Below are 26,399 nucleotides of genomic sequence, written 5' to 3' on the forward strand. Positions count from 1 at the left end.
TTTAACCGCCCCGAGGCGGTGACTCCACGCCGACCAGCCGGGACCGTCAATGCAGCCTCGCTTTACGAAGCCGCCGCTCCGCCAGGGGCCGCCCTCGCAGCGCTCCCCGCTCTCCCACGGCGTCTGCGCAGGGCGGCTCCGTGGGGGCAGCAGCGATGGAGCGCTCGGGGTGCGGTGCGGTGCTGCTGTGCGTGCTGTGCGGGCTGCCGGCCGCCGGGAAGTCCACCCTGGGCCGCACCCTGCGCCAACAGCTGCCGCTCCGCCACGGCTGGGACTGCGCGCTGCTCGCATACGACGACCTCATCCCCGAGGAGGGCAGCGGGCGGGGCGAGCCTCCGCACGAGGAGCCGCCGTCGGTCAGTGCCGCTCTGTTCGCCGCTTCGCTCGGCTGCCGTAGCCGTGTGACCAGGCGCAAACCCGCCCCCCCCGCTCCGCCCCGCAGGTCTCCGCGTGGAAGCGGCGGCGGCGGGAGGTGCTGCTGTGCCTGGAGCGCCTCCTGCGGGCGCTGCGCTCCGGTACCGCCCCGCCCGGCCCCGCCGCCGCTCCGCCCTCGTGGGGCCGCTTCGTGAGCTGCTGCGCCGAGCAGGGGCTGCTCCCGGGGCGGAGCGGCGGCCCCCGGAGCCGCCCGCTGTGCATCATCCTGGATGACAACTTCTACTACCGCAGCATGCGATACGAGGTGTTCCAGATGGCTCGAGAGTGTAATTGGCGCAGCGCTCCTCTCGTGTCGGCAGGCGGGGGGGGATGGATGGCAGAAGGGTTGTGCCTTCCTAGCCGGGCAGCCTGTGCCAGCAGAGTGGTGGTGCTGCGTTCCAGCAGTGGGGCACCTCTGCTGGGACAGATGTGTGCTGGTGCAGTGTACAGGCTTTTTGTGGGTTCCTTCCATCGGAACCATAAGTGTTCACGCACAGCCTGGTCCGCACAGCTTTCCGTGTCATCCCCGCAGATTCCCTGGGCTTCTGCCAGCTCTTCCTGCAGTGCCCCCTGGAGCTGTGCCTGCACAGGAACCGCCTGCGGGGCAGCCCGGTGCCCGAGGGGACCATCTGCCGCATGGCACAAAGGGTGGAGGTGCCGGAGCCTGAGAAGAACCCCTGGGAGCAGCACAGCCTCATCCTGAGCAGCTCTGCGTGCAGCCCGGAGGAGCAGTGTGATGCTGGGCTGATGGAGACTGTCCTGTGAGTTCTGTTTGCACATAGGGGCATTTAGAGCTTGTTGTTTGATATCATTAAGTGCTTTGCAATGAGAGTGGTGAGGTGCTGGCACAGCTGCCCAGAGAGGCTGTGGATGCCCCATCCTTGGAGGTGTTCAAGGCCAGGTTGGATGGGCCCTGTGCAGCCTGGGCTGGTGTTGAGATACATTTCTGTTGAGGCTGTTGGATTCATGTATTCCTCTGTTCTTTTCTTAGCGTGCAGATATTTAATTTGCTGGACACTGCGTTGGAAAATCCTGTGAAGCAAAACACAGAAAACACGGAGCAGAAGGTAGAGTGCTGTGTTCTAAAATCATCTGTTTCAGGTGATGGGGAGTTAATTCCTTATGGACTTGTACTCACAACACCACAGGGACAGAGATGCACAGAGCTCTGTTACGGTTCCGGGTTGCAAAAGCACATAAAGGCTGGTTCTATTTGAAATGGGGGGAAATCGTGCTCAGATGTGCTCTGTGCTGGGCACTCACTTTTCTCCCTATTGGAGAGTGAGTACTACTGGTCGCAATGGGAATGAATGTTCCTTTTGTTTGCATGTTTCTTCTTATCTGTTGTTCCTTTTGGATAGGAAGCAGATCGAGCCATCTGTGCAGCCAGCGCTGTCCATCAAGCTGATCAGACATGCAGACGGATCATCTCTCAAGCTATGAAGGAGGCGAAAGGTACGTGAGGCACAGCCAAGGTGTGAGCTGCCACCATAAGGTTAACCTGTGGGATTGCCTTGCAATGGAATCCCAACCCTGCAGCTATGACCAAGGCAATGTCCATCAGAAGTCTTGCCAGAATTATGACAACATGAGTTTATAGATGTTCCCTTCTCAAACCAACATAAAATGACAGCTTGAATTTTCTTGAAGCTAAGAACGTGCTCCCAAGTGAGATGAAAAGCCTGGCAGAAGAACTCAACAAAATCAAGGCAGAGTTTTTGGAAGGTTTGAGGCAAGGCAGGCATGTGGAAAGTGAATCTGGCCAACAAAATCCCACCAGTGACCCTGCTGCCCGCCTGCTTTCTTCATTCCAACTCGAGGCATCCCATGTAGTTAATAAATACATCTTAAAATAATAACATGGAGAATGTTGGATTGCTTTTAAGAGTTAAAAAGTTAAAAACTTAACGCTGTTTGAGCAGTACTGCTGAAAACATTGAAGAAGGTGTAAAAGCAATAACTGAGATGGCACTTAGTGTGTCAAGTGATATGAACATGAATGAACTCTGCTGCATCCCAAGTCAGTATACAGACAGTTACGCTCCATTCAAGTACCACCTCAGTACTGGACTTTCCCAAGTCCAATTTTAAGTCAGGCTCTTGGTTTCTTTACAGCAACAGTAAAAGAAAAGATTTGAAGCACCTTAAATTGAGATTCAGAGCTGCAGGCATGCGTGAATGCATGTAGGAATAACTTGGATATGCAAAAGGGGCTTAAAAGTTGGCAAAGCTGCTACAAATGGTATTCATTTGGCTTCTGTGCATAGGGACAACCAGGTTAGGGTGATAAAAGGTTTGATCTCACCTTCCATCCCTTACCTAAAGTACCCCCAGGCACGAGCAGTTCACCACTGTGCAACTGAAAGATGAATCACTGCAAGGCTTCATTAGAAAGTATTATTTTATTCTTACCTTACAAAAGCAAAGCTCCACAACATGAACTACACTAGATAAGAGTCGAGTTATTTCAGAATTAACCCTGTCGTTCTGAAAACATCCACTACACAGGAAAATTGAGCTGACAGTTCTAACGGATTCCATTTTTTTTTTTTTTTGCATACAAAATATGCTCTTTACACTGAAATACGTATTATTAACAAAGCGGGTACTTAGAAGCACAGACACAAAGATTGCTCAATGAAAAATGCTTCAGCAGGGTATATATTTTCCTGCACCAAATCATCCACGTGCTGAAAGAAGCTGAAAATTAAGAGCAAACTTGCCAGTGAAGACGTCTAAATTACATTCCCATCGTCCAGAGGAACAAAAAGCAAACAAGCAAACCCCCAAAACATCCTGGAACAGAAAACCCAACAGATCGTTTTGCTAGGAAACAATGGCACACGTCTGAGTTTTATGTCAAAATCAACTTTATCTAAGCGTTGTATCTGTGACAAACCAACCCTTGCTACTCTTTGTTAGATGCCTTACAGTTGGTTTAAGTATTAACTGAGATAATCTACCAACATATTCATGCTTGCTGGATCGTTCCTTCTCCAGGTAGTGAGTGTAGTAAGAGCGCTATAAATAATGCATGTTCAGGATATCGACAGATCTGTAAAATAATCTATCACAAGAAACAAACAAACCCATTAACTTAAATGTGTTGCTGCTACAGAAGCTACCAGAGTCAAGGTATGGGGGGAAAAAACAGCTCAGCTCGTTCCCAAACTCCCCTGTGAATACGAGGTAAGATGCTCTCTACTGCCTTATAATACATTGGAGAAGCCAATGTGGATAGTCTCACTAACCAAGGTTTTGATCCTGTGGTTCCTTAAGGGAATCCCTCACTGACTGAAGGTGTAAGGCTTGTTTTGAGCATGGCAACAGTTGGTCATCCATCTTCCACTATTAGTTCTGTTCTCCATAGTAAACAGTATGTACAACAAAAGCAGTAGGACAACACTCCTTCCAAACCTGCTCAGAAGGAACTGCTTACAGTTAGGGAACTGTTTGGCACAACAGAACACACAGTATTACATAGGGCCCCTTTTGTTAAGGTCATGCAGTCTCCCTCTTGTTATCAGCTCCTTCTAGTGACCTGACAGCTCTACCTCAAATTACATGCAGGGAATTACGGTTCAGGAGTTGCTGCACTAGACAGTCCATACTGCTTATAGGCACTGCTGAGGAAAGTTGGAATGGACTCATAACAGTGTAAAGAATGGAAGAACACAATCACAGCGATCCCTCTGGTATCAAAGAGCGGAGCCACAAACCAAACTCAGCTGCTGTAACACACAGCTGGAAGGTTTTCCTTACAGCAAAGCAACCTGGAAAGTTTCCTTGCAGCTGCCAGAGCCCAGCAATTAAAGACTGCACCATATATCAAAAGGTAAGAAAAAAGACCTCTAGAAATTACTAATTGTAATGTATCTGTGGTTCTAATACTGTGTAATTTAGCCACCTCTATGTGTCACCTTGGTACTGTTCTTAGACTGGAAAGGCCATGTTACCCAACCTGTACAGGAGCGATGCCTTACAAGTAGATTCCAATTCAATCAGCTTCACCACAGCCTTTAAAATACAAAAGGACACGTGGCTGCAAGTCCTCTGCATGCAGTTCATGCAAAGAGCTGCAGTTTTTTTTTCTGAAAATCAATGTTAAATTATAAAGCAAGAAAGAGACAGTAGAGGATTACGATGAGTACCATATGAAAAATGGAAATCGTATTCTCAAGTTATACCGACTCACTAAAATGCATTTGAAACCAAGCCTGAAACTGAAGCAGTAGATTAATTAGGTTAAGTGTGTTCAGTTCCTGAATTCCTAATTCATTCCATTGAAAATCATCTCTGGTGCCAAAACTTTCAGGTTCTTTTCCCCTTCATATTCTCCTTAAATAGAAAACCTTGTAGGCAATACAGCCCTGAATCACCAACCAGTCGCTATTCAGGTTGCAGACACTGATTACCAGAACATGAACAAAATCTTCCTTCTTTGTAACAAAACATTTGGCTGCCATATTTTGCCTGATGGGAGAGGGGGAATACATATAAGGGGAGCTTTAATTTGTCTCCAATAAGACAAACTAAGGTAAAAGTGCATGTCTAAGTATGGTAGAAGTAATGGTTCTTCAGTTTTTGAAGCATTACAAATACCAGTGTAACATATCAAGAGCTTTTATTAGTTCTACTAGGATATTTCATATTAAAGTGTCTGTCCATTAGTCTAGGTGCTTCTAAAGTAACATGTAAAGGCTTAAATAAACATGTGCAATGGATTTCACATACACCTTCGTGTACGTGTGCTATTAATCACGATGAATTAAATGTAGCCAGCCAGTGCTTCTTTGCCTGCCTACTACATGAAGACTTAAAAAACCCAACAAAACAAACCCAACCCCACCACAAACGCACCCTCAGCTCCTCTCCGTGCTTCCAGCACACCAAAGGGACAACAAATGTTGGGGATGGATGCCAGACAAACTGACTTCAAAGTCAGCCCAAGTTTGCAGTGAACATGATTACACAGCTTTCCAAGGCAACCTACCAGCTGTCTCTTGGCCCAAGACATAACTGAGCATTATACGGTTCTAACTCATAAACCTCTTGTTTCTGTTAGAACTTCCATCAGCCGGACAGAAGTGGAGTTGTGCAAAAGACATGTACAAACTTATTTAAGGCAGTTAACGCTGATCTGTGCCAGCACTGCAAGAATCGCCTCCTCCGACCATGGATACAGTTCTGCTAAGGGTACTTTGCAGCTTCAGATAAGGTGTCACGTTTATTCCTTCTTTTTATAAGCAGTGAATGATTGGCTCTTAACTTTATTTCCCTGCCAGAGTTTCACTCATGGTAACCTCTTATCTTCCAGTTTCATGGTGAATCTTAACAATAATAGTTAAATTAGTGTTTTCAGTTTGGGCTATACTAAGCAAAAACAGATTAACCTCATCAGGTTAAAGTGAGCTTTAAAATTGAATTCCATTTGTATGTGAAAGTTGCTTCAGTTTGTGTTTTAAGTTTGATAGTAGCTATGGTTTTAGGGATAAGGCTCCAAAACAACCACATCTGCCTCTGCAATAACCTTTCATAGCTCGTGCTTAAAGTATTTTATCCTATCTAACCAATCTGATAATTCAACGTGTCGGGATGCTCTGTTTCTACACCTGTAATGTCTATGGGGATTTTAAGAGCCGGCGACTGAAATTTAGCAACCAAAACACCTTCATACATTCCAATTCTTATAATACTTTGAGTGTGTTGATTTCTCTTTTTTTCTTCCCTCCTTTTAAAGGCTACGTATAAAACAACCACCACGTCTTATACAAAATTTCCCTGGCAAGCTTCATGACAACACAGAAATCAATTTGCCTCCTTTGTCCAATAGTTTAAAACCTATTTTCCTTATGGGAATGTGCAAGCATTCAGGAAGTATGAAAAATATATTGCGATATGTTAAAAAACTAAATGAAAGCATGTTCTCAATGTTGGCTGTGTTGACCTCTCGCAAAATGGCAAGCAAAGTCATACTTATTTTTACACTTGCACCCACATATGTTGCACTGAAAAGGATTTTCAAACCCATGACATCCCATGTGAATGGTATAAAGGATATTGTCCGCAAAATACATGTCACAGTGCTGGCAGTGATGCAGAAGCTGGGGGTCCTGAACAGGAAGGGTGGGAGCTGGAGTGCTTGGCTGGCTGTTACTTATGCTGGGAGTACTGGTGTGGGCGCTGCGGTCGCTGCTTGGCCCCGCCACTGGGCTGTAGTTCCTTTGGTTGTGTGCAGGCCGAGGATCCGGGCTGGTTGGAGATGAACTCTGAGCAATACTTGCTGACACAGAGGAAACTACAGCGGGTGTAGCGGGCTGCTGCATCATGAAAGGCTTTTCATCTTGGCAGGTAACAACGTCAGGAGAGCATCCTCTCTCATTTTGGTTTTCAGGTGGCAAGCTGGATAACTGTCCAGCTAACGTAGACAGCTGGTTTAAAGGATTATCGACCATGAGGTCTTGTGGATCTCTTGGCAACCCACTGGACTGGGATGACTTAGTCATGTTCTCATAGGCTTCAGTCTGGATATTTGGGATTTCATGAGAGAAATCATTAAGGTAGTCTGGCTTGTGAACCACCATAGAAGGTGGACTCAAATTAATTAACGCTCTTCTGCTGTACCCCAAGTTGCTGGTCTTCTTCTGCAGAACCCCCCACATTTTCTTGCTACTTAGGGAAGACCTCGTACCCTTGATGGGCACCATTTTATGTTTACGCCTCCGGTGATGAGATAAGTTGCTTCTGTCACTGCAGCGGAAGGAACACAATTCACATTTGTATGGTTTTTCACCTGTATGTGATCGCATGTGAGCTTCCAGATGACGTTCGTAAGCGGATGCAAAGGGACACAAATGGCATCTGTGTGGCTTCTCACCTGGAAAATTAAAATAGATACTGTGGCATCTCACAGAAGAAGTCTGTCATGGAAATAGCTAACTGTGTGCTGCTCACCAGATTGCTCACATTCAGCTTCAGAGTTGTTGCTAGACTTGAGATTAGCTGGATATTTGGTGGAATAGTGGAGTAAAGTTAGACATGAAGAAAACTAAAGCCAGCTAAGAACCAGACAACTGCTCTCTCAGACCTGGTAGTCAGGTACAGTTTGAACTTTGTTCTTCTACTAGCTGACATTTCCCACTAAAGCTCTTGTAAGTAATTAGAAAGCTTTCAAACAATTCTTGAAAGCTTCCGAACAATTCCACATGCTACCTTTGTAGGTTGGGTTCTTAATCCTCCTTCAGATTGATATGAGTTTTTATTCCATGTGTGGATAGTTAGAAATGCCTTTGGTGTGATTTGATGCATGTCCAAATGCTGACCTGCCACCTTCCCTTCCTACCTAGAATGATACATCAGTTCCTAAACTGCTGTTGAACAACCTCCATTGCAAAATGTGACCAATTGCCAAACAGAAGAGTGTGATCCTTCTCTTCAGCCTTTAAGTTCTTTTGAAGCATTTCCTACTGATGTGGAAACAGGCAATGCAGTTCTTATTTCACTCTAAACTGGTGACACAGGAAAAGATCTGCATGCCACGCTGCAAGCCCTTAAACACAGCACAGCCAGTGAACCACTAACAGCACTGCTATTAAGAACCAGCATGAATTTAATTCAGAGTAAATGACACTTAATAATAGTAGTATGGTCACATCTGTGCCGTAATTGCTTTGGTAGATAGTTGGATGCACTTGCACATTATCCAGGACGCATCATCTGTTTACTTACATCTCTCTGAGCTACAGGTCAGCTCCCAGTTCCCTATTGTAATGCTGGTTCACTCACTGAGCTTTCATAGTCCATGCAATCCATGTCTTAGCCCTTTGCCACGCTTCTGAGCAAAATAAAACAGAGGTCTTGGGATCAACTTGCCTTTAAGTAGGACAGTTTCCTTGATCAAATGAGTCATGCATTTACTCTCCAATTCTGGCAACACTTGCAAATGCACTGAGAATGGTCATCCTACACATAAATTTCTGCTCTTCCAGCATTTCCCAAAACATGAATTCAGAGCAAAACATGAATTGAAGGTGACAGCTGCTCACATGCAAAATGTAACACTGAGTTAACATCACAGTGCCTCGCTGCGAAGTACTGTAGAGTATTTCATACCTGTATGGATTCTGATATGTTCTATCAGCCTTGCTGTTCCTTTGCTGGCATAGTTGCAGTAGCGACACTTCAGTTTTCCATCAAATGTCCTTTCAAATCCATCCACTAACATTCCTGAGTTTTCATCCAGTGAAACTTCAACAGAAGGATGATCCAGCCCATTCTGATCCCCTTCAGTCCCAGCTGTGAATAATGCAACAAATGTTTCAATAGACAATCTCTGCGATTACAGCTCTTTTGCTGTGAGAATATGCCAAATATCTCTGCTTCCATATGCCCTTGCTCATCAAACACACATAACTATCAGAACAAACACTAATAAAGATAAGGGTACACAAACATCCTCTGTGATGTAAAAAATACTGCTAGACGTGCTTCCACATAACGGTAGTAGCATGCACAGAGTGTAGACTGTGCTGTCATTCCCCATAATCCAAAGTGTTGATAGAACTGAAGTTGACTTACCTCCCTGAAGAGTCTCTGCTTCTTTGTCTCCACTAACAGATCCAGAAATCATATTCACATGGTGAGTCTGCTGTGTAAGATACTCCTGAAAATCTTTTACAAAGTCCAAAGGTTCTGGCTTCTTTTCACCCATATTCTCTCTTTAAGTTTACAACCTCTTGTGCCTAGAAGGAAAAATACGTTCAAATCACAAGTTCTATTGCATTTAAAAGCATTCATAAAACCCAAGTTTTTTATAGTGAGGAACTCCTTTTATCATATATCATGCCTATAAACATAAATGGACAACCATAATTTCAGAATCTTAATAGTCCCTCTATGTAATAGGTTTGAGGGCCTGGCACATGAGAGAGGTGAGGATGTGGTAGAAGGTCTAGCTGTTAAGTTGTCTAGGGTGAGGCAGTCAACTCCACACCTCAAGACTGCCTCCACCAGGAAGGAAAGAAGGGTGATTGTCACAGACAACTCCCTTATGAGAGGAATAAAGTGCCCTACATGTCAAACTGACAGTACCCACAGGGAGGTGTGATGCCTCCCTAAGGCCCAGGTCAGGGATAATTCTAGAGAAGACCGCAGTCTGATCCACCCCTCTGATTAATAATTACCCTTCATTAGCAGTTCAGGCTGGCAGTGATGAGGTCTCTAGCAGAAGCCTAAGGATTATAAAAGATGGTTTCAAAGGACTGATTTTATTCTATGACACGGAGACCCACTTAGTGGATGAAGGTAAGGCTGTCGATGTGGCCTACTTGGACTTCAGTAAAGCCTTTCACACTGTCCCCCACAGCATCCTCATGGAGAAGCTGACTGTCCACGGTCTGGAGAGGAGTACGCTCTGCTGGGTGAAACACTGGCTGGATGGCCGGCCCCAAAGAGTTGTGGTCTCATTGTGCTCACAGAGAGAGCAGGGTTGGTCTCTTCTCACTGTTGACAGGTGACAGGATGAAGGGAAGTGGCCTCAAGTTGCACCAGGGTAAATTTAGGGTAGATATCTCGAAAAACTTCTATACAAAAAGGGTTGTTAAACACTGGAATAGGCTCCCTTAGGGAGGTGATTGAGTCACCATCCCTGGATGTGTGTAAAAACCACTTGGATGTGCTGCTCAGGGACATGATTTGGCAGAGGGTTGATAGTCAGGGTAGTACGGTCAGGTTATGGTTGGACTTGATGAGCTTTAAGGTCTTTTCCAACATAAGCAATTCTATGATTCTATGATGCTGTTCTATTCAGCACCTGGCCTGATAGCTGCTGATGGGTATCACCTGTCTCAAAGGGGGAAACAGATCCTTTAGCGCAGGGCCTTGTAGAGAGGGCTTTCAGCTATATATGAAGGGGGAAGGGATTAAAACCAGGCATGCTAGAGATGAGCCTAGAGGAGTGATAATGGGATTAGGGGTGAGGCAAGGGGCTCAGCTGGAGTGTATCTACACCAAGGCATGCGGCATGGGCAACAAACAAGATGAGCTGGAAGCCACTGTGCAGCAGGGGAGGGGATGGCAAAACTTCTACCTTCTGCTTCCAGAGGGGAGATTTTGAATTGTTCATGAGACTAGTACAGAGGGTTCTGAGGGATTCGGTCTTGGAGGGTAGAGGAGTCCAAGAAGGCTGGTCACTCCTCAAGAAATAAGTCTTAAAGGTGCAGGAACAGGCTGTCCCCCTGTGCCACAAGATGAGCCAGCAGGGAAGAAGACCAGTGTGGATGAACAGAGAGCTTTTCCTGAGGCTCCAGGAGAAAAAGAGAATCTACCTCCAGTGGAAGAAGGGAGAAGCTGGCAGCTCATGGCTTGGACAGGTACGATCTTTGCTGGGTGGAGGCTGGGCCCATAGAGTGGTGGTGAATGGAGCTAAATCCAGCTGGTGACCAGTCACAAGTGGTGTTCCCCAAGGGTCGGTGCTGGGCCCTGTCCTCTTCAATATCTTTATCGAGCACAGGCCTTATGAGGAGCAGCTGAGGGAGCTGGGAATGTTCAGTCTGCAGATGAGGAGGCTCATCATCACCTCATCGCTCCCTATAAGTACCTGAAGGGAGACTGTAATGAGCTGGCAGTCGGCCTCTTCTCTCGTGTAACTGGTGATAGGACTAGAGGGAATGGCTTCAAGTTGCTCCAGGGGAGATTTAGGCTGGATGTAAGGAAATACTGTTATTCTGAAAGAGTGGTCAGGCTGTGGAATGGGCTGCCCAGGGAGGTGGTGGAATCAGCGACTCTGGAGGTGTTCAAAGAACATGCAGATGTTGTACTGAGGGCGTGAGCTAGTGAGATCTATTGGTGATGGGTGGATGGTTGGACTGGATGATCTTGTAGGTCTTTTCCAACCTCGGTGATTCTATGATTCTATGCACATCTTTGTTTTCCTATAGTTACTACACAAAACATGAGGTAAGCTATGAAAACTCAAGTTATGAATTCAAAACCATATTCAACAACGATGCCTTTCAAAATTATCTGCAAGCATTAATTCACTTTTTGTATCCACATCACACCCACATAGCCGAAACTACTGTTGTCATTAGCACTGTTCAATTGGTTTTGACTACATTGTTATATATCAATTTTGCATACCCTTTTCTTTTGGTGTCACCAGCCTGATGTAAGCTTAGGTCAATTTGTGTTCCATTTGTTGGTGTCTCCTGTAATGACAAGAAAAAAGACATAATGACATGAATTATAGGTATGAAAGGGGAATACAGGAACATGTAGTGATGGCCATATAGTGATGACCAGGCTTCCTTCTAGCAAGTTATGAAATCAGACTGGGAAAACATAATGCTTTGGGGTTGCTCCTTTATGTCACCAATTCAATTTGCAGATGCCCACTGTTCTTCTTCATTTCAGCACAGCTAAATTACCACAACTTGACAACTAACCTCTAGATCCGTATCCACAAAAGAACCTTCTCTGACAGAGTTTGTGTTATAGAAGATACACACCTTACAGCTCTCCTTTCCAGGGAAGAATGATAGTACATCAGACCTCAGCACCTCATCTCCTCCCGTATATAATGAACGGAGCCCATAGGCCCCAACCGGCAGCTCCGGCCCCTCAGCAACGCCGCCTCGGAGCCAACCGGGCAGGGAATGCGGAGCAACCGCCGCCCTCAAGAGGTGGCTGCGCTCCCTCAGCGCCCAGCCCGGCCCCAGCGCTCGGCCAACATCCCGGCCGGGCACCCTGAGAGCCGGCAGCCCCCACTCACTCACTCACCGCCGCCGCCCCGCTCCGCGGCCGCCCCCTTCCGCCGCCGCCGCCATGTTTGTTGTGCCGCCCGGCTCCGCACCAAGTCTCGCGAGACTTGGAGGGAAGGGGGAGGGCAGCGGGCCGGCATGGCGGCGGCGGGAGCGTGGCTGAGGAGCGGAGTGAAGGTGATGGTGAGAGGGAGGCGGTGGGAAGAGGGGAAGGTGCCTCAAAGCTGTCGAAATTCGGGTTCTTTTTAGTTCCTGGAGTGCAGGAGAGGGTCGTTCTATTTCCCTTACAGCCCCTCCAGCCTGGCCCTGAATGCTTTAAGTGTTAGGATATCCACAGCCTCACTGGGCAGCCTGTTCCAATAGCTCACAGTAAAGAATTCCTTCCTGATGTCTAGTAAAAATCTGCCGTCTTTCTGTTTAAAACCATTTCCCCTTGTTCTGTCACTACCTGCTCCTGTGTGAAATTCCTCCCCGTAGTATTCAGTACTGTAGTATTCAGTATTGTAGTGTTCGGTATTGTAGTATTCAGGTATTGGCGTTTTAGGTTGTAAAATCTAAAACAACCAGGCAAGCTGAGGTGAAAGTAAGAGTTGAGATAAGTAATGTTATAAGCAGCTCAATTATGTTTCAGTGTGTGGTTTTGGTAGGGCAGACGGCTGGAGTCCCTTGGCAGCATACATTGCCATGCCTACAGAAGCAGTGAGGCAATACTGAGGTATCTGAGTAACATTTATGTGTGTTAAATGCTATCTGAGAACATAAAACTCGTATGACTGAATGACTTCTAAGAGTAAAACTATTCGTGTTTAGGTTGGGTTATTTTAAGCCTATGTGTTGCATTTAAAACTGATTGTGTCTATGCTGTGTTGTTGCTCTGTCTGTGGGCTCCTGAAAACCAATCTGGAATCTGTAGTAAAGATCTGATTGAACAACAACAGCCATAGGGAATGTTGGGTTTGGATCTTGCCATTCATGCTTAGCACAGTTCCTCCTGCAGTAAAATAACTGTGTAATACCTCTACTCTCTGGGGTAGAAGCTCACTGCTTCTTAATATCATTTGAGGTTGTTTTATATCATGGATGAATGCAAAGATGCTTCTGAGTGGGGTGAGTTTAATCGTTCAGGTTTAGTTCCTTCCTGTACTTCTTAAATAAGCCAACCATGACGTGTTAATAATTAGTTACAGAGTACTGCTAATATACCAGCTGTAGGATTTAAACTATATAGAATGTTTCCAATGCCTGGTGCTTGGATTGTGAAATGTTTGCTCTGAAAATCAGCCAGTGATAAGTAAGATCTCAGTTGGAACAGAAAAAATCCACAGTGCTGTTGAAGTCATGCCCTTTCACAGTGAAATAGTCAGAGAAAGGGCTGTCGGTGCTTTAAAAGTGAGAGTTGCTGGTCCCTAGAAGATCAGAGAGAGAGTTCAGTCTGTTATCTTGTGGTTAAAACCGTATTTTTTCCAATTAAAATAAAAGTTACTAAATATTTAAGTAGTCCACAGACACGAATTCTAACTGTTCTGTTGTTCTTTATTGTCAGCAGCTGAAAAGAAATGTGCCAGCGTACTTGGCAGCCTCTTGGAGGGCTTCTCCATGTGTCTATAGATCCTTCAAATCGGAACCTGTGCCAAGTGTGACGACTGATGGACTCGTCTGTGCTCCACTGCAAACGTTCACTGAAGAGGAAACGATGCTGAAAGATATGGGTACCTGTTTTCTGTGTGGTTAAAATTTAGGAGGGCTTAGCTAGAAGAATGCGGTGTTGTTTTGGTCCTTCTTCTGTGTTACCGGAGCACAAGTGCACATACCATAGTGCAGTTTACTCTGCGTGAGTAAATATTAGCTGTTTAAAACTGTTGCTGCTGCAGCAGTGAAATTGCCTGGTGTTGTCTCACGCCCTTTCAGAAATGCTTGGTTCAGCTGTGGGTCACTGCTCCAGCTGGTTGACAGAGGTTTCACCTATTTCCAGGTGGTGATAGATGTGGTGTGTGCCTGTAATGCAGGAAGACTTAGGAGTGGAGGGGTCAGAGTGAGAACCTGCATATCCACAAGAGTTTTCTTAGGCTCAGGTTGAGCAGGAACAGCCTTACTTATCATCTCATACACTCAACGTGTGCGTTAAAGCCCTAAGACTGCTCAAGTGAGAAGCTGAATTTGTGAAGAAGATACAGCTAACAAAATAAAGGGCCTATTGTGAATATTTCCCTTTCCCCCACTCCCCCTTCCCACCCTTTTTTTTTAAATCGGTAGAAGTATTTGTTTTGGTTCACAAGCTTATAACGTGAATGATAATTGAACACTGTGGCACATTACTTTGTTTCACTTCTTGTCTTTTTATTGAGTTATCTGGGAGCCTCAGAACAGAGGCATAACCTCTCAGAAATACAATGTGACTGTTACAGTGCTCCTCAAGTAGAGTGGCAGAATACTTACCTGCTTTCTTTATTCTCCCATTACAGTGAAAAGATTTGCTCAGGAACGGGTTGCACCTCTGGTACAAAAAATGGATGAGAATTCGCAAATGGAAGACTCTGTAATAAAGGGATTGTTTGAACAAGGGGTCTGCACATTTTTACTTCATTATTTAGTTTTTGACTAAATAATGCAGCGCCGCTACTATGAGTTTCTAACTGTCCACTTCAGATTTATAGATTAAAAGACTCTGAGAGTTAATTCAGTTGAGATAATGAACTGTTGGTGAGTTTGGATTTATAAGCAAAAGGGCAGTTTTGTTTTCTTTTTTAATCTCTCTCCATCTTTTACTGTGAAATTCTTTCCATCTGTCCCATTCTTGTACTGCATTCTTCAAATTATCTTTGAGTTCTTTATCTTTTTTTGTTTGTTTGGATAAGAATAATTGCATGCAACACTGGGACCAGCATATCTGTGTCACTGGACAAGGGCATTGAGAGTCTTTAGGGTATGGTTAGGCTGCGGTTGGACTTGATGATCTTCAAGGTCCTTTCCAACCTGGGTAATTCTATGATTCATGTCCATACAAGGCAGCCACAGGAGCTTGTGTTGCTAGTAACCTGTTTATCGTTCCCGCATTTAATTGTAGCCTTTCCTGCTATCAAACCTAATGCTTGTCTATGATGAAAACATCATTTTGTACAATGGCAACTCTAAATGATGGACTGGCATTGAAATTGCAGTGTCATTGGGCCCATATTCTGCTTTTGTGACACAAGTTGTCAGCTTGCACGAGTTGACTCCTGACTTCTGTGATACTCATTTTAGTTTGTAAAGGGTATTGAAAGGAACTGCATATTTAAGAAAGGACTTGGAAATGTTGATATGTTGTAGCTTTTATCTTAATCTTTTAAGTATTGGCTTTGGCAAACAGGTTGATAAGAACTCATGAGGAAGACTGATATATTTGTATCTTTTCCATTTCAGCTGATGAGTATTGAGCTTGGGGAAGAGTATGGAGGAACTGGAGCTTCATTTTTCTCCGTCATATTGGCAGTAGAAGAATTGGCCAAAGTTGATCCAACTGTAGCTCTCATGTGCGAGCTCCAAAATACACTGACCAATAGGTTGTTTACCACATATGGAACAGAAGAACAAAAGAGAACCTACTTGCCTAGGGTGTCTAAAGATACAGTGAGTCAACATCTCATATTACTATAATATAGGATGGTTTTCAGAAGTTACATAGTATTAGTGGTTGGGTGGTTGGGTTTTTTTCCCCATTAACTAAATGGGTGACTGCAGCAGTGGAGAATGTCTTTGTATGTGAACTTTGAAACATTTGTTAGATATAAGAGCTGTGGTGGTAGAGAGATGTCCTGCCCTCAGTAGATGAGAGGTAAAAGAGGAAAGGGTCTCAGTTCCATTAAAATTTAACTTGCTATGGAAAAAAAATCTCTAAAGCAATTGGCTGTTAGAGATATGAATATCAGTGGTGTTTCTGTTGTTAACCTCTATACCTGAAACTTAGTTACTTTAAGGTGGTAGGTTAAAAGGTTTGAATTCAAGAGGCATGTGCTTGTTGATAACTGTTTCTGTTGCAGAATTCCTCAAATGAATTTTTCCCTTCACTTGACAGATAGGCAGTTTTTGCCTGTCAGAGGCTGGATCTGGCAGTGATGCTTTCTCTTTGAAGACTCGTGCTGAAAAGAAAGGAGACTACTATATCATCAATGGCTCAAAGATGTGGATTAGCTTAGCAGAACATGCAGGGGTTTTCTTTGTGATGGCGAATACAGATCCTGCCTCAGTAAGTTGGTAAAGAAGTGTGTTGTTTTCAGTGACAGGTGATGATATACGATGCTGTGACATTTATGTTAATAATCTGATGTTAAAGGCTAGTGGACAAGTTGCTGTTTTGCAAGGCAAAACAGAGCTTAGGCTACATGTACTCAATAATTAACAAACACACAGTAGTAAAGTTCAGGCTTAAAAAAAAGAAGAAAACCAAACCCATATCTGAATATTCATTTATATATATATATATTAATTTATGAGGCATATTCATGCCTCACTGTGCCAGCTATCAGGAATCACTGCTGTACTCCAGGAATGTAAGATTTCAGCTGTGAAAGCTGCAATCCTGTGCATAGAGGTGACAGAATTTAGACTGACTGTACAGTCTATGTATTGTCACATGCATTATTGAGTGTCCTGTCCAAATTGTGATCTGAATACGTACAACAACCACCTGAATGATTTCAGAGTACTGTACAAAATATGTTCCCACTGCTTTTTGAAAATGAAAAGGCAGTGGTATTCATGTTCTGCAGACTAGAATCATAAGATGAATGTGCTTAGCAATCCTGGATGTCCATTCAGGTCTTTTATAGTACTTATACTGAACTTTGAATATTCAGACATGGTTCCCAGTGATAACAGTCTCCTTGGTGAGCATTCTTACAATGGGCAGCCTTAAAAGGAAGTGAATATTTGCAGCCTTTGAAGCATAGCTGGAGTGATTGAGCTTAACTAAAACTTTGCATACTGTAGAGTATCCTGAGAGGTGGGTTTAGAGCTGTTATTCATTTGTCCACTTGAGCCTAAACACACCTTCTGCATGGCAGCTCACTGCTTAACTGTGCTGTGTTCCAACACAGCATTAACTTGCTACCCCTGTGATTTCCAGTACAGACAGGCACTGCAATCCCATTCCATTGGCATAATACTGGTTTCCTGTCTTCTCAAGAACTCCCAAAATTATTCTATTTTCCACATGGAATATTTTAATAGAATTGTTTGCTTCGATTTGTGTTGAACTGTAATTAGCAGATAAGAGATGCAGATGACAACACCAGTGTTTTATTTAGCAATGTGTGAAGCAGGTATTAAATATCAGTATCAGAATGTGATATTTATATAAGCATTTGGTAATACTAGTATAAAATAACAGTTATTTTTTTTAATTCATCCTAGGGATACAAGGGAATTACCTGCTTTATAGTAGATCGTGACACAGAGGGGCTGCACGTAGGCAAGAAGGAGGATAAGCTTGGAATCAGAGCATCATCCACTTGCCCAGTAACATTTGAAAATGTTAAGGTATTGTAAGCTTAATTTGTGTATGATTTGAGCTTGCTCACACATAAGGAAATAATGTTAACTGAATTTCCATTATTTTCTCCCTTTTTCCCCTTCATTGCTGTTACAGTATCCCTGTTTCTCAGAAATACTCAGGAGGGCTGAATTTTAAGTTGTAAACTTTGATACCATTTTTCCCACTTGAATTTATCATCAGAGAATGTTCTGATCAGATCTTCTCATAAGCAGATGGTTGGTTTATGTTTTATGCCCTCATTTATAGCAAAAATTAAACAAAGTGTACAATGATTCACCTGTGGACATTTCCAGCAGGATAGAACACAAATAATTGAGTGATTTTATTCCTTAGGTTCCTGAGACAAATATCCTTGGGCAAGTTGGACAAGGCTACAAGTATGCGATTGGAATGCTGAATGGTGGCAGAATAGGGATTGCTGCACAGGTGGGTAATGTTGTTTAATGCTGAATGCAACCAATATATAACTTTCAATTTGGATTGAACCTTACAAAGTATTGGTAGCCAGTAAGAATAAACAATTTAGGAGATAATTTGTTAAAAACTATATTGCCACTAGATGGCACTGTCCCTGTGTCTAAATTGCAGTAATATACTGTAACAACTGCAGATGATAAAATCCTTTCTGTGACATAAGCAATACATTTAAGCATGTTTAATAGCAATTATCTTGTCTTGGTGATTAACTTATAGCTTCTTAACTTATAGTTTGAAAGTTTTGTTTTAATGACATCTTTGAGAAATCATTTGCTCATCTTGGATGTTTTTCCAAGTGCCTCATTTTGTTGTAAACTCACTTTGGATCTCAGACTGCTGGTGATTTCATTGGAAATCAGACACAACCTTATAATAGAAGAGCTTATGGCAAGTTTGGGTTTGGTTTTTTTTGTTTTGTTTTGGTTTTTTCTGTATTTTTGAATTTACTTTCTAAAAAGTGATGTTTTCTTGGTATTTTGTTGTGGATGTAGTTGTGCTGTGTAGGGTGTGATGCATTTGTACTACTGATCCTCCCTTTTCCTCCAGCTTGCAGCCAGACCTCTGAATAAGCACAGCAGGAATAGTGGTCCTTCTAAAGCTTAGACTCTTCACATGGCAGTATGCTATGTTGCTAAATGCTATTCCATCATTTCTGAAAATCATCTTCAATTAAACTTGGCCAGATACGGCATTTGAAAACTGGAGCCATGGGCCCTGTTATTCCCAGAGATATAAATAATATAGATGCTCTGTCAGTAAAATACATGGTCTAGAATTTAACTTAATTACTTCAAGTTACACTTATAGCCTAATTAAAAGTTAAGGTCAGGTAGTTGTTATTATCTTAGTTACTACTTTTTTTGGTAAATGGTGAGAAATAGACTTGAATGAACGAGAAGAGCAGTTTTAAAGCCCTGTAGTATTGAATTTAGTTTTGCAGTGTGGTAGGTTTAAAAGATAATTAAAATTATATAAAAATATCATTATGGCTGTGAAAACAGTCTCAGACAGTTTTAGTGCAAGGTAGATGTGTATATTGTTAGAGGTGTACTTAGTTCATTCACATGAGTTTATTCAAGACGACATTAAATATACCAGTGTAGCTAATGAGTGGAGTACTGCATTATTTTCTTATGTTCTTTTCTCACACCCTTTTTTGTAGGCAGATGACTCTGTGCTCTGATCTCTGTATGGTGCCTTCATTAGCTAATTTCTGCTGAATCTCATCTTTTTTTTACAGATGTTAGGGCTGGCACAGGGGTGTTTTGACCATGCAGTTCCATACGCAAAGGAGAGAGTCCAGTTTGGGAAACCCGTCTTTGATTTCCAGGTACTTGTTAATGGGTTCATGAGAGTTTTTTCTGCCTCAAAATATACACTGATTTTTAATCTCAGAGTATGTTGAGCACATTCTGGCTTTTATAAACCTACATGAGGTGTAGGGGAAGGCCTTTTCCTGGAGATGCTGGGAAACGTGGCAAGATGAGGAAAACTGGTTGAATTATTATATTTCCTGTGTTATATAGAGACATTTAGTTTTCATGATAGTATCTGTATCTTAAAATGAAAGACTCTTTGTTGCAAAAAAATAATGTATAGTTTAATAAGGAAGATGTATAATTGTAATTACCATAGTAATTTTCTTGTTAAAAGAAACCTACATCTCAGCTGAAGGGAAGGAACATTAATGCTACTGGTAATTTGTATGAATTTTAAGAAGCACCCAGAGATATTTAGAAAATTGTTTGAACTGTGTCTTTCAAATGGGAAATTGAATTTTGTAATTGCCAAATTATTTCATTACTTTGACCTGCCTTTATGTTTCTGCTATATGTTTCTGCAGATTTTAAGGAGCAGCGTTAACGTTCTAATAAGATGAAAGATTTCATTGTGTTTTAGGTGCAAGTTAGACTATTAAATATTCATTTTCAATCATCATAATGTTTGTATCTCTTTCTGTAATCCTATTCTTCTTTAATACCTGCTGTTTGGAGGTGAATTCCATCACCGTTTTCCATCCTCTTGAATCCATTCATCAGTGACACCTTCTACTTTCTATGCCACCCATAGCTTTTGTCTCATGGTTCTTGTGCATGAGAAGAGGTAGTTGTTGCCTTAGTAGTTCTCCATTTTATTTAAGAAGCTTCTTTCATGTCTTTTGAAGAGTGAGTATAAAAATTAATTCTGGCTGACTTGTGACATGCTTATTACAGGCAATGCAACATCAGATAGCTCAGGTGGCCACACAGCTGGAGGCTGCAAGGCTGTTGACCTACAATGCAGCCCGTCTTGCAGAAACAGGAAGGCCATTCATAAAGGAGGCAAGCATGGCCAAATACTATGCTGCAGAGGTAACTTATAGTTTTCAATTCAATATGTTTATTTCACTGCTGTTTGAAAGTTTCTTCTATTACTGAACGTGCGGTTGTTATGTCACATTTTGCTGTGAAAACTGTAGCTGCATTTCTATCTTCTGACATTAAAAGAGAAAGTGAATTTGTATTTTGAGTTACCTAGAGATATTTCATTCTCTCAGGATTCTTTTTGTGGCTGGGGAAATAAGTGATTCAACTTAGCTGGTCCACAACTGTGATGCTTAATATGATTCACTACTGCATCGCTTCTGTTTCTTTTTAATTGCTATTTTGCATATTTCTGCTAGTCTGTTTCATAGGGTGTCACATGAGCCATTGTAGTAATAGTGAATTCTTGATGTTCTCTGATGTGGAAGAATGTTCTTGTTCTAAAATAACTTGGGTTAGATGAATAGAGAAATAACTATCTGTCATTTTCCCACTTATACTAGTTATTGTTCTAATTACTATTTGGTCTTCACTTTTAATGGCTATAAAACAAAGTATGGTGTTGCCTACAAGATGTTGAATCCTGAAATAGTAACAATGAAACTGTTTTCATAGGTTGCAACAATAACTACTAGTAAATGTATTGAATGGATGGGTGGTGTTGGATTCACAAAGAATTATCCAATAGAAAAGTACTATCGTGATTGCAAAATAGGTGAGTGATAGCCTCTAAACAAATGTTTTTTGTTGCATTTTATCACTGTACTTTGGACATGAATGGCAATTTTTTCACAGAGATTTTTTTCCCTCAGAGCTGTAATCAGCACTGGTTAAAATGCTTCTTTGTATGTAGTCTCTGGGTTAAAGATCTGAATCTATGTAGAATTTCGTGAAGGTTTCCTTGTTTACCTGTTTAACTGCTGAACTTAAGGGTTTGTCATTGCTACCAATTGCTGACATGTTGATTGTTAGCTTCTTGTTGGTTATCTAGGAATTGGTTTTCATGGAAATTTCTTGTCATTCTGTTGTACCAAAAGAAAAGCGTTTTGATTGTCCTGGATACGATACAAACATCTACGTGAATGTTAATTCTAGAACTTGCTTATTAAAGCTTCAGTTTGTAATTGTAAGTATCCTAGCTGGACTGTTAGGATAATATCTCGATATCTTGATGTAATCACTGTGATTTTATAGACTCCTAACTTTTCCTGTTCTAATTTCAGGTACAATATATGAAGGAACTTCAAATATCCAGTTGAGCACCATTGCAAAAAGCTTAGCACAGGAGTACTGAAGAAAGGAAGAACTTTGTGACTGCTAACAGCAACAGCTTCACTGAGCACTAATCGTTAATTACAGGTGTTTCATGACTGTACAAAATCCGAAGTGATATCATAAATGAGAATGCATCATCAGAGACAAAATCACAAGGAAAACGGTGAATTCTGCATTTGGGGACAGCGAATGTGTAAACCATGCTAAATCATGAATTCCACATTCAAATCTAAATCTTGAGTTCAGCATCTCTGAGCTGAAATTATTTTGTTGCTTTCAGTTATACAAACGGTGTGTATGAACCTCAAGATTTCGAAGTGAAACGAGAAACTTTTAAGTTGCCTGATATAAAAGCTTCTGTTCAGCTGCGTGGGGGAGAGGAAAGGCCACTTTGTGTGCAGCCAAACTGTTGTGCGGTGTAATGCTTCAGTTTGTTCTTTATGCCTTTTTTTAGCATGGGGTATGAGGAGAGCTGTTTGGAAATAGGTAAAAGGGATGGTTTTCCTCTTTTGGGGAGTGATGTCTGTGGAGCTGCTCTAATAATTGGAGTAATTTTTTTTTTTGTCAGCCTTTAGTGTGTTCTTAAGTGTATCCTGGTAATTAAGCCCTTCCAACCTCAGTCTGTAGAATTGAAAGGTGGATAATGTCTGCCTCCCTTTCCAGCATTCTCAGATGTTAAGGGTTTAAATCTAAGAGGCTATTTATGGATATCCTTCTATAAAAGGTTGAGTTGAAATCTCTGTGAAATGGGGTTAAAAAGCTCTACTGGTTCTTCAGAAAGACAGAGATATCACAGCATTCCTATTATCTACCTTATACCACCTCGCAGCAGCCTTTCCATGTTCAGTATGTGTTATCAACTTCAGTCCTCAGAACCTTCCTGAGAGTTATGGAGGGGACTGTTAATTTGTGGGGGGAAAAATCATGGAAGTTAGTGGTTTCTCTGCAACGGCTAAGAGACAGTTATCTTCACTGGAGAGAGAGAGAGGGAGGTAATTTCCTGGAGATGAATTTGCTGTTTTGTCCCTCTCTGTTTACTTTAAAATTTAACATTTCATTTACTTCTGAAGACTCTTCAGTGTTGGGGAGCTAATTAGCTTAGAGTCAAGAGACTGAAAGTTTATATAATTATATAATTGCTGTAACTGGCAATTTGTTTCAAGTGTTTTGGGTAGGGAAAGATTGGTTTTCTGTTCTGGCCAGCTTAGAAGGATCTCATTTTTTAAAGCTTCCTAGTCACTTATGTTTAACTTTGAGTGGAGCTTAGCAAGTTACGATCTGAGACTCGCATAGAATGTTCTGGCCAGCTGTGGGAAAGGGCCCGTAATAGTAGGTGTGTTTTGATAAACACCCTGCAGTGCCTTATACAAAGAAACAAGCGAGGGGAAAAACATCAGTTCTTACACTTGCTTTCAGCCTCAAAGGGAAGTAGCTATTTTAATCATAGAATCATAGAATCACCAAGGTTGGAAAAGACCTAAAGGATCATCCAGTCCAACTGTTCACCTATTACCCACTAAAATGAATGTCTTGCACCATATATGCTCTTTGCCTTGTTGACAGGCAAAGAATGAATGTGATAATTATGCCAAATACAAAAGCACTTTCCGTATGAGTTTGTTCAAAATCTTTGGGATTTTCAAAAGTTCAGGAGAAGGAGGGTAGACTAGAGAATTCCTGAGAGTTCCTTCCATGTATTTTATGTTAAAATACATTTTGGGTTGTTTGCAGACTTTCTTTCAGATGCTAGACTACAGGTAGGACTATGAAAACTACGATGACTAACAGCAGTTACTCTACTCAACATAGGCATCTGTGAGACTGTGCTGATCATAATCTTACTATAAATACTTGAGTGTCCTTGATTGCTATGATGCAGTGTTCTAATGTGAGAGGCTGTCCTCGACTGCTCCAGCCTGCTTTGCTAACATGAGTATCAGCAGAGATCAGGTTTTGATTCCTACTGTTTAATGGACCTTGTAGTGCAAGGCAGTATCTTAGGTTGGCTTCCTTAGTTTTGTGTGAGCCTACAAAGTGGGTGATGGTACTTAACTGACTTAATATAGTGCTAAAAGCAAACCCTTTATTAAGGAAAGTGCAGAGCTCCTTGAAGGACTGCTCAGGGCTGGATATTCAGCCTCATGTAAAAGGACTGTCTCTTTGTGTAGAACTGTTAGGTGTCTATTTAAAATATGAAAAAAGTCAAGAAAAAACTCGTAATACTGTGATTTCTTGCAGTCTCAACTTGGTTTCTGTGCTTTGGAAAACAAGTCAACAGTTCTTCTTAGAAAAGCCAAGTCAGTCCTTTAGCTAGTATTATGTCTGAGTGTTTCATGTCTCTCAGTTCCATATGCTGTGTTCTCCAAATTCTTTCTTTTGAAAGAAATGAATGCATTTTATTTCTGTCTACAAGATTTTGTGGAGGAATATGCGCACAAGTGAACTTTAACCACATGGTTTCTTCCCAGAATCCATTTTTTCCTTAAAAAGGGCACACATCACTTTGTCAGCATTGGCATTTGGTCATTTGCTCTGGGAAGAGTTTGTTTGATCCTCTTAAGCCTGCTTCCCTGGCTGCACTAATGCAGCCGTTTGTTTAGTAATAGGGCATGCTCCGTTGTCCAGGAGCTATTAAGAGCTGCCTGTAGCCCCCACCCCTGTTGAGTCTGGACATGCATTTATGCATTGTCATATATTGCACTTCTGCACTTGGCACTGTTGAGCATGGGACTGTTAATGGTGTGGGGCAGCAGAGCTGGCGTGGTGAATGTTACAAGGCTTTTTGTGATGAGGGTAGGACTTAAAGCTGCTTCATACACAATATGTAATTGTATCAGTGAATTTGCCTGTATATGTCCTTAGTCATTTCAGCCAGTCTCATCTATTACCTTGGAACAACATCTTCAGTACTCGAATGCTACGTCTGGACTGGTTAGAAGGAATAAACCTTTGAGAATGCATTAAAAAGTGCCTGATTTGATACCTGACTAGATACGATGCTTATCTCGTGTATCATATGATGGTTCTCTGGTAATCTGTCATTTAAATGTTTAAATTGCAGTTTTTGTACTGGGGCAGGATGAATCTTCTGTCATAGTTCTTTCGTATCACTCCGGTTTGTGATGAAGCTCTGACGCAGGTATCCACAGAAAGCTTTAATTGTTATCTGGAAAATACTCAAATATAACCTTTTATATGATGTTTCTGATGCTGTTGTTCTTTCTTTCGTATTTTCTTTTCCCTACGTGAAGATTGTGTTAGAAAAGGATGATGTGAAATACAGAGTAATTGTTCCATGGGAGCTTTTCGCTATGTAAAGAATTTTCTAATTAACATGATATTGCTTTTCCATTTGGAAATCTTTTGGTGAGAGACCTATTTCAAGCTCTTCATACCGTGATAAACTGGATGTGAAACAGTCCGGTTCAAAAGCAGCTGTCTGACTTCCTTGGGCTCACTTATTGAATACATGAAAACTGGGGAAACATTTCTCCTTGGCCCCAGAATGTTTTCTCTGTACCAATGTGGTAAATGTTCTCCAAAGAGAATAATGTAAAAGTGGCTAACAGCTGCCAGAAATACTTCATGAATATTTACCTGTTATGTTATCACTGTGCAAACTGTTGGAGGAGGCACAAATCAAGTGCAAGCTGATGAGACAGGTGAAGGTGTGTTGCGTGGTTCCAAAAGAATTTTCACAGTTGGTAGTTTGTTATACTGCAATGTATCAGTTGCAGAGCACTTTACAAGGCATTGCTCTGATATGCAGCTCCATAGTCTAAGTGGAAGGGAATGGTTGGAAGTCTTTCTCATTTGGACTTGGTTGACCAGAGCTACAAGGCATGGCCAGCTGTACGCAAAGGGTGAGAGGTGGTGAGTGCCTTCTTGGTTCCCCCCTGAGCACTCTTCCCCAGTCTGTGCCAAGGTCAGACATCGGTGTGTGGCTAATCTTGAGTTGAAGGCTAACAAACAGGAGCGACAGCAATTATTTTGGTTAAACGTGGCTGTTGTAAGATGAGACACTACAATGAACAAAGTCCAACTTAGCGCACCGGAGGGAATTTCTCATTGGTTTTTATGAGAGATATGATTAAGCTTTGAAATCTTGGTGTTTATTTTCCCCTGAAAGCATTCTGTTTGTGTACGGTAACATATTAAGTTACTAAAACTAACCACTGTTTCCTAATGGCTTGCTTCATAGATCAGTGTTCACATGTTGATTCATACCGGTATGTTAGTGTTCAGAAGTAAGTACAACATAACAATTTTCTGACTAAATGTATTTAAATATAAGTCAGAAAGATAGACAATTTCAGCAGGCAGCAATAGCATTTTGTATATCCTTCTGTTATTTGAAATCACGTGGATTTCCATCCTTTTGGAGCTGTTATCCCCCTGCACGTCTCATTAGTGTACAGTGACTAATGCTGGAGGACTGTATGTATGGAGAAGAAAAAACCACAAGGCAACCTCACTACATGACCTTAAGAAAAAGCAATCCTCCCCTGATGGAAGATGTCTTGTTGGTTGAGCCGATGGTGTGTTGGTACACAGCAAATGGCTTTTTTACTGTCAAAGCCAATGCTGTTTGTTTTAGGAAGGAAAATGTTAGGCGTTGTGTTCCTGAGGTGGAAGATG

The 26,399-nt window shown here is 42.1% G+C and overlaps 3 protein-coding genes across 10 annotated transcripts; 2 read left to right on the top strand and 1 right to left on the bottom strand.

Moving 5' to 3' along the window:
• The first annotated feature begins 27 nt into the window (after window positions 1-27).
• Window positions 28-5,238, top strand: PSTK (phosphoseryl-tRNA kinase). 3 transcript variants are annotated; one of them, XM_015867539.2, is made up of 6 exons: window positions 32-356; window positions 443-701; window positions 947-1,175; window positions 1,406-1,481; window positions 1,776-1,869; window positions 2,065-5,238. In XM_015867539.2, exons 1-6 carry the CDS (start codon window positions 156-158, stop codon window positions 2,268-2,270), a joined length of 1,065 nt encoding a protein of 354 aa, XP_015723025.1. In that variant the 5' UTR covers window positions 32-155; the 3' UTR covers window positions 2,271-5,238. The 3 variants fall into 3 exon arrangements, with proteins under 3 accessions (XP_015723026.1, XP_015723025.1, XP_015723027.1); XM_015867541.2 differs by having other exon boundaries at window positions 2,048-2,162; XM_015867540.2 differs by lacking the exon at window positions 443-701 and having other exon boundaries at window positions 28-356.
• IKZF5 (IKAROS family zinc finger 5) lies at window positions 2,955-12,276 on the bottom strand. 3 transcript variants are annotated; one of them, XM_015867535.2, is made up of 5 exons: window positions 12,193-12,276; window positions 11,554-11,621; window positions 8,992-9,155; window positions 8,527-8,709; window positions 2,955-7,291 (listed from the first exon to the last, which is right to left on the bottom strand). In XM_015867535.2, exons 3-5 carry the CDS (start codon window positions 9,122-9,124, stop codon window positions 6,342-6,344), a joined length of 1,266 nt encoding a protein of 421 aa, XP_015723021.1. In that variant the 5' UTR covers window positions 9,125-9,155; window positions 11,554-11,621; window positions 12,193-12,276; the 3' UTR covers window positions 2,955-6,341. The 3 variants fall into 3 exon arrangements, with proteins under 3 accessions (XP_015723021.1, XP_015723023.1, XP_015723024.1); XM_015867537.2 differs by lacking the exon at window positions 12,193-12,276 and adding an exon at window positions 11,922-12,148; XM_015867538.2 differs by lacking the exons at window positions 11,554-11,621; window positions 12,193-12,276 and adding an exon at window positions 9,597-10,640.
• On the top strand, window positions 12,224-24,969 carry ACADSB (acyl-CoA dehydrogenase short/branched chain). 4 transcript variants are annotated; one of them, XM_015867533.2, is made up of 11 exons: window positions 12,224-12,350; window positions 13,717-13,882; window positions 14,636-14,736; window positions 15,576-15,782; window positions 16,228-16,398; window positions 17,565-17,690; window positions 18,040-18,132; window positions 19,424-19,513; window positions 20,397-20,534; window positions 21,102-21,201; window positions 21,710-21,910. In XM_015867533.2, exons 1-11 carry the CDS (start codon window positions 12,312-12,314, stop codon window positions 21,778-21,780), a joined length of 1,302 nt encoding a protein of 433 aa, XP_015723019.1. In that variant the 5' UTR covers window positions 12,224-12,311; the 3' UTR covers window positions 21,781-21,910. The 4 variants fall into 4 exon arrangements, with proteins under 4 accessions (XP_015723019.1, XP_015723020.1, XP_015723017.1 ...); XM_015867534.2 differs by having other exon boundaries at window positions 12,261-12,350; window positions 13,720-13,882; XM_015867531.1 differs by having other exon boundaries at window positions 12,297-12,356; window positions 21,710-24,969.
• Window positions 24,970-26,399: the final 1,430 nt, after the last annotated feature.

The sequence above is a fragment of the Coturnix japonica genome, chromosome 6 (genome assembly GCF_001577835.2).
Source record: "Coturnix japonica isolate 7356 chromosome 6, Coturnix japonica 2.1, whole genome shotgun sequence".
Taxonomy (NCBI): domain Eukaryota; kingdom Metazoa; phylum Chordata; class Aves; order Galliformes; family Phasianidae; genus Coturnix; species Coturnix japonica.

Bases quoted from the DNA above. Each gene is read 5' to 3' on its own strand.
- PSTK (XM_015867539.2), top strand. From the start codon at position 156: ATGGAGCGCTCGGGGTGCGGTGCGGTGCTGCTGTGCGTGCTGTGCGGG. The intron at 1,176-1,405 runs GTGAGTTCTGTT...TTCTTTTCTTAG, and splicing joins GGGCTGATGGAGACTGTCCT to CGTGCAGATATTTAATTTGC. The intron at 1,870-2,064 runs GTACGTGAGGCA...ATTTTCTTGAAG, and splicing joins AGCTATGAAGGAGGCGAAAG to CTAAGAACGTGCTCCCAAGT.
- IKZF5 (XM_015867535.2), bottom strand. From the start codon at position 9,124: ATGGGTGAAAAGAAGCCAGAACCTTTGGACTTTGTAAAAGATTTTCAG. The intron at 8,710-8,991 runs GTAAGTCAACTT...CATTATTCACAG, and splicing joins AGCAGAGACTCTTCAGGGAG to CTGGGACTGAAGGGGATCAG. The intron at 7,292-8,526 runs GTATGAAATACT...TTAATTTTCCAG, and splicing joins ACATATCAGAATCCATACAG to GTGAGAAGCCACACAGATGC.
- ACADSB (XM_015867531.1), top strand. From the start codon at position 12,312: ATGGCGGCGGCGGGAGCGTGGCTGAGGAGCGGAGTGAAGGTGATG. The intron at 15,783-16,227 runs GTGAGTCAACAT...TTCACTTGACAG, and splicing joins CTAGGGTGTCTAAAGATACA to ATAGGCAGTTTTTGCCTGTC. The intron at 16,399-17,564 runs GTAAGTTGGTAA...AATTCATCCTAG, and splicing joins CGAATACAGATCCTGCCTCA to GGATACAAGGGAATTACCTG.